Source organism: Ochotona princeps, chromosome 24 (genome assembly GCF_030435755.1).
Source record: "Ochotona princeps isolate mOchPri1 chromosome 24, mOchPri1.hap1, whole genome shotgun sequence".
Lineage (NCBI taxonomy): Eukaryota > Metazoa > Chordata > Mammalia > Lagomorpha > Ochotonidae > Ochotona > Ochotona princeps.
The window spans coordinates 14,957,778-14,970,352 of record NC_080855.1 but is presented as its reverse complement, the minus strand read 5'-3'; the positions used below and the strand labels follow the sequence as shown (position 1 = coordinate 14,970,352).

General features: G+C 44.1%; 1 protein-coding gene across 2 annotated transcripts in view; it reads right to left on the bottom strand.

Moving 5' to 3' along the window:
• The window catches only part of SNX29 (sorting nexin 29), a 294,688-nt gene that overhangs the window by 268,586 nt on the left and 13,527 nt on the right, over nt 1-12,575 (bottom strand). For both annotated transcript variants that reach the window (XM_058680249.1, XM_058680250.1), the window contains one exon: nt 9,896-9,948. In XM_058680249.1, coding sequence (XP_058536232.1) covers nt 9,896-9,948 — 53 coding nt within the window. The remainder of the gene's footprint in view (nt 1-9,895; nt 9,949-12,575) is intronic.

Genomic DNA, 12,575 nt, shown 5'->3' with positions numbered 1-12,575 from the left:
TCAGATTGCTTGACTCCAAAACACTCCTCGGTAACAGCCCTGCCAGCTGGAGATTAAAACCTGGCCCCTAAGGGGAATGGAATGTAGGCAAACAGCACAAACCCAATCCCCAAAGTTTGGATTGCATCAGCAGTACTACTTCCCAGATGAATATGGCCACAACTAGCCTGACACTAAAAAAAGAAAAGACACCTGCCTCGCAGGAAGCCATTGTCCTAACACCTGCCCTGTGCCTCCCTTCCTTCTCTCAATCTGACCCAAACTTGTATCTACTGGTTATTCAAGACTTACCTCAGAGTGCCCTCCTCCAGGAAGCTTTCCGGAGTGCTTCTGACTTCTGATCCTTCTGCTGCAGCACCTGCCACTCTCTGTAAATGCTCTACCTTCTCCTAATTGCGAGCTGTCCCTGTGTTGGACATGATGCCTGGCTTTAATGGAAAAAGGGACCAAATGGGCCCTCCCATGAGGGACTCAGATGACAGATCTGATACACATTCTAGTGACAGACACACCTCAGGAGAGCTTGCATAATGTGTCATTTGAATCTTGGTCTGTAAATCAAACAGGACACACTCATCCATCCTTCAGCTTGTGCTGGGCACGTTAAGGAGGGCCCTGATTTACAACCAGGGCACCCGAAGATTTTCCATCACTTCCTGTCTCTGCTCAGGTGCATGGTAATTCCTCCAAAATGATGGGGGTACCTGCTTCAGTGCAGCTCTCAGCACACCCCTCTGGTTTCCCAGAATGCTCTCTGCCCACTGCCATGGGCTGGCTGCTTCTAGGGCACTGGATCACACCAGACTTTCATTCCATGGTAATGAATTCAGGGCATGTTCTTTTTTTTTTTTTAAGATTTATTTTATTTTTTAGTACAAATTCAGATGTACAGAGAGGAGGAGAGACAGTGAGAAAGATCTTCCATCCAATGATTCACTCCCCAAGTGAGCTCAACGGCTGGTGCTAAGCCGATCTGCAGCCAGGAACCAGGAACCTCTTTCAGGTCTCCCACACGGATGCAGAGTCCCAAGGCTTTGGGCTGTCTTCAACTGCTTTCCCAGGCCACAAGCAGGGAGCAGGATGGGAAGTGGAGCTCCTTGGATTAGAACTGGTGTCCATATGGGATCCCGGGGCTTTCAAGGCGAGGACTTTAGCCGCTAAGCCATGACACCGGGCCCAGGCATGTTCTTAATTATGTGAGGGCTTCCAACAATAGTGGATGCCTCAGTATTTTTAAAGCACCAGGCAACAAAATCACTCCAAGCTTTTATGCATATAGCTCTTTACTGATTGAATGAATAAGCAAAGCATACATCCAAAAAATGGGATATCCTCTAATCAACAACAGAGAGGAATAAAGTATTCATATGCTTCAACACGGTAGAATCGTGACGATATTATAAAAGGAAAGAAGCCATATACCAGAATGAGCCTAAGAAATATCTGGAGAGGGTCCACAAACAAGAACACAAAGGAACTTATGACTATGTTGGGGTAAAGTTGGTATCAGGGATTAACTGTAAACTGCCACAAGAAAACCTGGGAGACAACTAATGGCACTGTTCAACAAATGAACTGTGGTGATGCCTGCACAACACAGTTATCTACAAAGGGAGGAAAAAAAGTTACGGAATTTTAGACCTAGAAGGAGGCCAAGCTTTTATGCTATGCAACTTAGACGCCAATAAAGCTGTTTCAAGAAAAACACTTCTCTCATGGTGCTCAGTAAAGTCTCATGAAGGAGTAAAGCAATTAATAACTGAAAATGAAATTGCTTCCTCCTACTGAATGGAAACCTGGACGCTGTATGGGCTCACCTTGATTACTGCTAAGGCTCTGCCAGCACTTGTTTTCACGAACTATGTCCTATAGTTCAAGACTACTGAACCTGCAACATTCACTCACAAATTCCAAAGAATCCAGCACATTTTTGTAAGAAAAAAAAGACAAGATTAGCAACAAATGCTGATTGTTTATGAATTGCATCAAGTAAACTTGTACGTATGTATACATATATGTACATATATATTTTCTTTTTTTAATTTGAAAGGCAGCTTTAGAGAGAGAGAAGTAACACAGAGAGAGATCTCTCATTCACTGGTTCATTCCCAAATTGCTGCAAAGGCTGGAGCTGGGCCAACCCAAAGCTCTGAGCCCAGAGCTTCTTCCAGGTCTCCATGTGGGTGCAGAGGTCCAAACACTTGGGCCATCTTCTGCTGCTTTCCCAGGCACATCAGCAGAGAGCTGGATCGGAAGTAGAGCAGTCAGAACTCAAACCAGCACATAATATGGGATGCCAGTACCTCAGGCAGAGGCTTAGTGTACTACACCACAGCGCTCGTCCCAATATATTTCTTATTTAAGCGAAGTATTTATTTGAGAGACAGAGAGAAAGAGAAAGACAGAGAACTCCCATCCACTTCTTTGCTTAATAAATGTCCCCAACAGCTAGGTCGTAACAGGTTGGGCTAATGCAAGGAACAAGTACTCCATCTAGTCCTCCCAGGTGACTCACAGGCACTCAGCCATTACTGCTGGGCATATTTCAAATTGATCCCTTCACTGTGTTACAGATTCATCGGTACATTTTTGAGAAAACCAAGCATGATCATAAAAACAAACTAGATTACCCTTAGTTATAAATCTCCACTTTTACTTAGAATTGGAATCAATTATGTCCAGAAAAACTGGCCAGCTAGCCAGGAGCTGTATCCCAGAATTTAGACAGGATAATAACCAGCCAGCATTGCCTAAGCAAGGCCATTATGTGGCAACCATTTCAGGAAATGGGCCATGCTGTACATTTACACTTTACAAATTAAGATTTGCTCATGAACTTCATGGCAGATCAATCCAAAAATGACAATCTATAAATTGAATCAAGATTTAAGAATAGGAGTTCTCAAAACAATATTCTTAACAGTATTGGAAAGTTAGACACCACCTAAATACTGAATGTTTAGTGGTTAAACAAAGAAAAGCATAGCGTATACTCGAAGGATATTCATACTTTAAGATATTTACAGGCTCGGCGCAGTAGCCTAGTGGCTAGAGTCCTTGCCTGGAATGCACTGGGATCCCATACGGACGCCGGTTCTAATCCTGGCAGCCCCACTTTCCATCCAGCTCCCTACTTGTGGCCTGGAAAAGCAGTCGAGGACAGCTCAAAACCTTGCGACCCTGCACCCATGTGGGAGACCCAGAAGAAGGTCCTGGCTCCTGGCTTAGGATCAGCTCAGCTCCAGCAGTTGTGACCACTTGGGGAGTGAACCAGGGGATGGAAGAGCTTTCTCTTTATCTCTCCTTCTCTGTAAATCTGACTTTCCAAGAAAAAAAAAAAAAGAATAAAATAAATCTTAAAAAAAAAAAAAAAGTAAACTGGAATCAGCATCTGACCCCTACTCAAATCCAGGCTCTGTGGCAGGAACTTGACCACGAGACCAAACGCTCATCCCAATCACTTCTAATAGAAAAGACATGTAAACCATAAAATTGCACTTAAAAGTATGAAGATCAAAAGAACTATACCCTGATTTGAACATGACCCAATTTGCATACGTTGAAACATCATATGGTTCCCCATAAATACATATAATTGTGTGTCAATTAAAAGAAAAATAGAAATAGGACTGGCATTGAATTAATAACACGTACTGTCAATATTAATATTTATTAATATTAAACCTTATTAGTATACTATTAAAAGAAAAAGAAATGGAAATATTGCTTTTCTGTATAGAAAGAATGACTACAATAAAAATGTCAATTATTCACAAATTAATGCATACATTGAATTCAATTCCAATTCTGAAGACAGAGATAAACACACCGAAGTGGTGAAAAAGTATAGAGAGCCCCACACAAAACTCCATTGCACAAGGGAAAACTCCCTGCAAAATAACACACAGTTAAGGTGGTGCTGGGCATGCCAGCAGCCAGTAGCAGAGCTCCTGGGTTCCGGTCCAGGTTCTGCTCCAGATGCCACCCCATTAAACGGAGGTAATAGCTCAAGGTTGTGTTCCAGCCACCCACCTGGGAGGCCTGGATCGAGTTCCTGAATCCCAGGCATGTGCTTGGAAAGTACAGCTCGCTCGCTCGCTCTCTCTCTCTCTCTCTCTCTCTCTACCAAATAATAATAAATAAAAATTTCAAAGTAAAATAATGGTAGCACTGCAATTCACGTTGACAAGACTGAGCTACTTAGAAAGTGTTGATGCAAGGGGATACAGGGCCAAAGAAAATAAGGATAAAATCTCATCTCAACCCACAAGCAGAACTAAATTCCAGACAAATGAATGTCAAAGAAAAATGTTAAATATTTAAAAAAGAGAGAGAGAGAGATACTGACTGTCACGAGGACACAATACGCTCAAGCAAACTTTAAAGAGTGACAGAACTGCAGCCAATTTGAAAATGTCTATATGGCAGAAGAGACTGCAATGATAGTGAGCCATTAAGTAACAAACTGAATGAAATATTTATAGCACATCTAAAAGAAACAGAAGCAATATTAATATTTATACCACATAAAGAGTTTCTATAAATGGAGAAGCAAAAGACTAGCAACTCAACAATGAACAACAAAGAAGGCAAGCCAACCACAAAAGAAATATAGTTGGCCCACGAAATAGTTGGCCTCACTAGTATCAAAAAAGAATAGCAACACTAAACTGCCAACTTAAAACTTAAGATTTAAAGATGGTCTGCCTGTCACTCCCTCTCTCTCTGTCTTTCAAATATCAAAACAGTAAAAAAATCTTAAAAAGTGAAGCCAATTGGGTCCAGCGGCGTGGCCCAGCAGCTAAAGTCCTTGCCTTGAACACGCCCCAGAATCCTATATGGGCACCAGTTCTAATCCTGGCAGCTCCACTTCCCATCCAGCTCCCTGCTTGTGGCCTGGGAAAGCAATTGAGGACGGCCCAAGATTTGGGACCCTGTACCAGTGTGGGAAATCCGGAGGAGGTTCCTGGTTCCTGGCTTCAGATCGTCACAGAACCGGCCATTGAGCTCACTTGGGGAGTGAATCATTGGATGGAAGATCTTCCTCTCTGTCTCTCCTCCTCTCTGTATATCTGAGTTTGTAATAAAAAATAAAATAAATCTTTAAAAAAAAAAGTAAATCCAATCACAATGCAAGCAAGACTATGGGGAAATGGGGATAAATGAGTACTGCTCCTGGAAATATGTGGATTATTAAATCTGCCTGCAAAGAGACCAGGAAGCACAATCTTTTTAAAATATTCAGTCATTTTTCTTTATTTGAAATACAGTGACATTAATTTCAATGTTTCTTCCTGTTGTTGAAGTTATGTAGTGACATCTCATTGGCGGAGATGATATTCTACCAGCCCTACTTTCAGACCAAGGATGGTCTTCCAATGGGCACCTCCTGCTGCACACGACCCACCTTGTTTTTGAGCAAACAATCCCAATTCAAGAAATTCATCCTATAAACAATCAAAACAGGGGCACACATTTGGCTTGGCAGTTAGGCTGACCACATCTGAGTGCAATTCCAGCTGCAGCTTCTCCTGCCAGCTTCCTGCTAATGCACATCCTGAAGAGGCAGCAGTAACAGCTCAAACAGGTTCAGGGTCATTAAAAAGAAAATAGCAACTTACTGAGCATTTGAAGGCCTCTCTATTACCAAGTCATCTAGTAACATCTGGATGGGCACAGCTAGTAACATCTGGATGGGCGCAGGGCTGGGCCTCAGGCCTCTCTCTGCACTAGTGCTAGCAGGTGCAAGCCTCCCACACTCCTTGCAATGTCAGCACCAAGAAGCAACTCATCCACAGCTCTCAATGAGCTGAACATGCTTGCATCCAGACCACCCCTTCTCCGTACTAAGTAAGTGAGATAAAACTAAAAAACATCCCAGAGATGAAGAGCCAAAAAAGATCTGTGAGAAACATGGCAACTCTCTAGAAGAAACTCACATTGGATCTTTGTCTCTCCATACAGACCACATGAACAAATTCCAGATGGAGCAAAGGCTTCACTGGTTAACAATAAAAATCTTACAAGAAAACCATAAGCCCATATGCAAAAGCTAACATTGTGGGAGATCTTGACACTCATAACCCAGAAACGGGTATGCAGACAAGTACACGGTTGGGTAAAAAGACAACTGACCACACACAAAAATGTCAGCGTGGTGTTAGTATAAATGCCATTATCCACGCTCACAAAGACAGTGGGCAAACAGACTTGAAAACAATATTCACAGTGCAAAGCACAGAGGAGAAGCTATTCACTATTACAAACAAAGGGCTTTTACAAAGCAACTTGGGAACAAACATCCCAAAAAGAAAATAGGCAAGTAATAGGCAGCAGTGTTGCTAAAAAGAGCAAAGCCAATAGTCAACAACCATATGCTGCATGTTTTTAACAGTACTGAAATTTTCTAGCAATCAAGGAAACACAAATTAGAGTGACAGCCACTTCTTTTCTTTTTAAGAGAACCAGGCCAGAGCTGGTGGCAGGCCTGGCTGGACAGGCAGTAGCACCTGCCGGCATAAGTTTGGGCTGGATAATAGGGTCAGTCAGGCTGAGCAAGGCTGCAACAACCGTTAGCATGTACGAGAGCTGATGGCATGCAGGACAGACTGGACCAGTCTGCTGCACATATCATCATGCACGAGAACCAGGGCTGGGGGCTGGCCTTGAAAGGGTTATTGGGTGTTGCTCCAGCTAGGCTGCAGTTCCTGCTGGCGTGTGAGGGCCACGTTTTGGCTCTTACACATGCCGGTCCACATGGCCATGCATCCTTCACAACCACACAGATATCATCAAAAATAATAATTTTTTTACAAAATTTATTACAAAAAAGGCAAAACAAAACAAATGTACTGCTGCCAGAGTGTTTAGAAAATCAGAAGTTGTTCCTTTGACCCCACAACTCAAAATCTATACCAAAGAAACAAAGACCTCAGGGAGTGGGTGTTTGGCCTAGCAGCTAAGACATCCACATCCCATATTGGAGATCCCGAGTTCAAACAGTTGAGTTGCTGCTAGATACATAGGACACTTACTGAGTTTCTCGTCCCCACTGAGGTTATTGAAACCTTCTGAAGAGCTGTCTTGCCCTAAGCATGTCTTATTCTCTCTCTCTATCTCTCTCTTTCTGTCTCCCCCCTCTCCCCTTCCCTCATTCTCAAGTAAAACTTCTAAAAGGAAATACAAGGGCCAGCATTGATGCATAAGGTTAAGCCACCACCTGCAACTGAGGTATTACATACGTCTGCTCTTTCAAGTTCTCTCTGCTTCACTTCTGATCCAGTTTCCCAGTAATGTGCCTGAGAAAGCAGGGAAGACCGCCCAAGTACGTGAACCACTTTCATCCACTTGGGAGACCAGATGGAAGCCACCTGACTCGGCCTGGCCATTGAGGCCATTTGAGGAGTAGGCCAGTGAATGGACAACCTCTCACCTCTCTCTCTCTTTCTGTAACTCCACCTTTCAAATAAAGAAATAAATCTTTTTAGTAAATCAATCTTTAAGAGGAAAAAAAAAAGGAAATAGACTCCTGAGTATTTCAGATGCATAGGAATGTCTGCTGCTTCACTGTGCAGCAAAGTAACGACTGGAAACACAGCCGGCATCCCTTCACAGGCAGCAGTGCCCCCGGACATGTGCACCATGCATCACAAGGCAGCTTGGAAGGGCTTTGAGAAGGGAGCATCAAGAGCAAAAAGAAAGACACAGGACACTGATCTCTACTTCCAGCCACTGTAAGACATTGGTGATAGATGCTATTTGTGAAGATAAATACACACATTTTCTATTTGTAAATGATTATGAAAACATAGACAAATCATTCTTGGTCTTTAACATAAGCAACCCACAGGGAGGGAAAAGACATGAGGCAGGAAAAGAGGAATGCTTTCCAGCCCCCCAAAAATAAGATGAAGAACTGGAAAAAATGCAAGTGTACAGAAAACAGCCATTCACAAGGCAGTAGTTTTCAAGCCATTAAAGCACAAAGGCTTGGGGACAGCACACCTATACTGCCCTCTCCATCAGCCTCGCCCTGACGTCCATCAAGCTTTCTGCAGACACAGCTTCCTTCCAAAACGCAATTTTGGTCTCATCACTGTCTCTCATATACTTAGCCGCATCACACCATGTTTTGTGTCTATCATCTATGACATGACTTGGGGAGGAACATGGACAAACCTTTTCATAATTATGATAATCACCTGTGCCAAAGAAAAGCTACAACCAGGTCATCCATCTCAGATTTCACTGGCATTAACAGTTATGAAACCAGAGTACATGGTGCACCAAAATCCCACTGCAGGGTGATCTCTGGCCCAGCCGGGTACACAGATGTGGCCAAAATTGTAAAAATGGTTTGCACTGGTCAAAGTGGAAGGAAAAATAGCCTCAAAAACAGAGTTCAGATACTTGCCCCATGACAGCAGGGAAGGTTCTAGTTACTTTCCAGCCTCATCTCACAACACACAGCACATAGCACGCACACAACACACCCAGAACATACAGTTCACAAAGCCCAGAGCATACAAGGCACACAGCCCATGTCTCATAACACACAGCAAGTAGCTTGCACACAACACACCCAGAACACATGGTTCACACAGCACATGACACACACTGGGCAGCACACACTACACAAACAGCGCATTCTTCCTCGTACCCCAGCATTCTTTCCCATGTCCCTGTGACGTCACAAATGTTATTCTCATCTTCTAGATGCTTCTACGGACTGAAGATATGACACTACACAGGAGAGCAGGGCAGCCCTGCCTGAACAGAAGTCATGCTGCAGTGAGGAAACAAGTTAAAAAAGGACAGCATGCAAGGTGCTGGGAAGCAAGCACCATGGAGAAAACCTAAGCCAAGATGGGAGGGATGGAGTGTAGCATTTTCCATCTGTGCCCATTTGAAAAGCCCCACAAAACTCTATGAATGCATCTCTAAATGCTTTACTCGGGGCAGTTAAAGCTTCAGAGAACAAGAGGATGAAAGGACAGCAAGGAATGACTGACTCTGTTGGCAGGGCGGGGCTAAGGGGGTTTCCGGGGGGTGTGCATACTGCGCCAGCGTGTTTCCATACCTCCTTCTCTGGCCACTCCAGGATGGCAGATGATGAGTCAACCCTGCCTGGCTTCAGCAAGCACTCCCAGCAAGCGCTGGATCTCTGTGTGAATCCCACCTTTGCCAAAATGCACACTTCTTGTACCCACTATAATAAAAAGCTCTTGCCTTTTCCATGTCAGGAATGTCCCTGGCAATGTTTAGAACTTTCTTTCTGATTATAAAAGGAACACACTGCCAGAGTGAAAAATTAAAAATTAAAAAAGAAAAACACACAAGAAAGCATTAAGAGTCCCAATCTTCTTACCCCCTAAAACCACCTCTGTTCATATGTTACTGTGGCTTCCCCAGAATTCTGGTTTAACATAGCTGTGGTCATTCTTCATCCATATACTTTCACACATTGTGGTTTATTTTTTAATGAATGCATCTTCTATACACAGATCATTTTTTAATTTCTACAGATGCACTCAGCTGCTTAGAACAAATTCTACATAGACATCATTCTACCCCATTCCAATGATGCAGTATCATTCGCCAACCAGTTCCCACTTCATGGCTGTTTATGCTTCTAACTTTTCACAATTATAAATTACCCCAAACCTGGGCATTCTGTTGATCCTGCATTAGGGGGAGAATTAATTTTTAAATTACCCTGAAAACACCATTACATGGGAAGTTCTTTCAGAATAGATTCCTAGAAACAGCACTATGGGAAGATCATGTTGTGTACCAATGGTCTCTGCACAGACCAGAAACGGACCCCACACTGCTGGTACAGAGTGCAGCACTGTATCCCCACTTTCAGTCTGGATGGGAATGGGGCGTGAGGTACCTGCTGTCGGAGTCCGAGGCGATCTCCTTTCTCCCTCCAAAGCGGATCTGGCACTGCATAGAAAGAGAAGCCATTGAGGTCAGCTGTTGGCAAGGGACACTCAAAATGTCACACAACAATGTACCCAGGCCCTTGGGTCAGGAGAACAGCACAGGACTAGAGACTCTGGGAGCCACGTCAGGTTGTCCCTGTTCTGGTGTCAGCACAGGACTTGAGAAGCAAGAAGGATGAGCAGTTGGATTGTCAGCTGGGAAAAGCTACATCTAATGGCAGAGTAGCTGGGTTCAAGTCCCATCTCCAACAGCTTCCTGCTAATGCAGACCCTGGAAGGCATCAGGTGGTGGCTTGAGTGACTGAACCCCTGCCACCCACACAGGAGACCTGAATTGGGTTCCTGGTTACTGATCCAACATGGCCCAGCCCGGGCCCTTGTAGGTATTCAGGGAAATGAACCAGGAGACAGGAACACGCTCCTCCTTCTCTGCCTCTTTGCCTCTGGAATACATGAACTAAAACACAATGTTAACAAAGACACCAGGCCCGGAGTGATGACTCAGTGGCTAAATCCTCACCTTGTATCCACCAAGGTCCCATGTGGGCACTGGTTCATATTCTAGCTGCTCCACATCCCATCCAGCTCCCTGCTTGTAAACTGGAAAAGCAGTTGAGGATGGCCCAAAGCCTTGGGACCCTGTACCCACTTGGGAGACCCTGAAGGGGTTCCTGGTTCCTGGTTTCAAATCGGCTCAGCTCTGGCCATTATGGCCACTTGGGGAGTGAATCAACAGATAAAATACTTCCTCTCTGTATCTCCTTCTCTCTTTACATCTGCCTTTCCAATAAATATAAGTAAATCTTTCAAAAGGGAGGCCCAACGCGGTAGCCTAGCGGCTTAAGTCCTCACCTTGCACATGTTGGGATCCCATATGGGCACTGATTCTAATCCCAGCAGCCCTGCTTCCCATCCAGCTTCCTGCCTATGGCCTGGGAAAGCCAGAGAAGACAGACCAAAGTCTTGGGACCCTGCACCTGCATGGGAGACCCAGAAGTGGCTCCTGGTTCCTGGCTTCTGATCAGCACAGCTCTGGCTATTGAGGCCACTTGGGGAGTGAATCATCAGATGGAAGATCTTCCTCTCTTTCTCTTCTCATCTCTGTATATCTGACTTTCCAATGAAAATAAAATAAAATAAATCTTTTTTAAAAATGTAGGCATCCAGACATGAAATGGCCACTTAAAGGAAGCCCTTATCTCCCTCTGGGATGGAAGTGAGCCTTATGGGGAAATAGTGTTAACAGGATACCAAACACACACAGGCATCTGTGAGTTCTCCAGCAAGCTGCTCCTATCTGTCATCGCCCGAGCATCTCCAATGCAGAGCTCTTTATAGGCGATAATTAAAACTTCCACAAATCGGGGACAATGGCTCCCTTTTAACAGTGCCCCAAGTGGTTATGACTGGCTGAAAATGACAGAAACCAGGTCTCAAACAAACTACTTAGTGGTGCTGAACAAGCATTTACTCAGGTTAGGTAAAAGTGAAACATACTGTTTCTGTTTTTGTTTTTTTTTAAATTGGGGTAAAACAGAGAATATAAGATACCATGTATAGAGTAAAACAGCAGCTAAAAGACCAATCTCTCTCTCTCTCTCTCTCTCTCTCTCTCTCTCTCTCTCTTACTCTGCCTTTCAAATACTTAAGTCTATTTTTAAAAGTAACTTAATTCCATTTTTCCTCAAACTGAAGTACCTTCACATATAAAGTGATACATTTGTCAAAACTGACAAAATTGTATACTTCAAATGGTATATTTTCTATTTTTGAACTACACATTAATAAAACCAACTTGTAAAACACATATATAATACTTCAAATCTCCTGATGCTATGGGCGTAAGCTTCATTCCCATTGAAGACACACAGAGTGGGTCACCCCAAGCCTCATCTTGCCATGTCCCCCATGTCTGGGGAGGAAATAGTAACAAAAAAGCTCCAGCTTTCCCACAGACCAGGCACTGTCTGGGTCCTTCAACAGGCACAGGTCCCTCAGCAGTCCCTCAGAGATCAGCGCCACAGTTATAGACAGGAAATGGGGTGACGCAGCATCATAGCTGAGCTCCAAGCCTGTGTCCCTTCCACCATGCCAGGATGCCTCCAGGCTTGGGCAGGTGCAAAACTTCAACATTCAACACACACCCAAATTAAAGTATTCCCTGCTTGTATTATAATAACACAGGAAGGCACTTCAAAACCTTCTCAGAAAACAAAATGTAAGGTTAAGTTTGTTTTGGAGGCTGGCACTGTGGCACAGCCGGTTAAGTTACTACCTGTGACACCAGCATCCCTTATCAGAGCTCTACTCCAAGTCCCGGCTGTCCCCTGAGAATGTACCTGGGAGACCAGTGGATGGCCTCAGCACAACGGGCGCATGCTACCCAGGCAGAAGACCCACACGGAGCCCCAGGCTCCTGGCTTTGGCCTGGCCCTCCTCAGCCATCACAGACTTTTGGAATCAACATCTGAAGACCTATCTCTGTCTCTGTAACTCTACAGTTTCAAATAAATTTCTTAAAGGGGGACAGAATTATGATATAGCGGGTAAGGTGGTCTATGATTCCAGCATCCCATATGGGTGCCAGTTCAAGTCCCAGTTGCTCCACTTCCAATCCACATCCCTGCT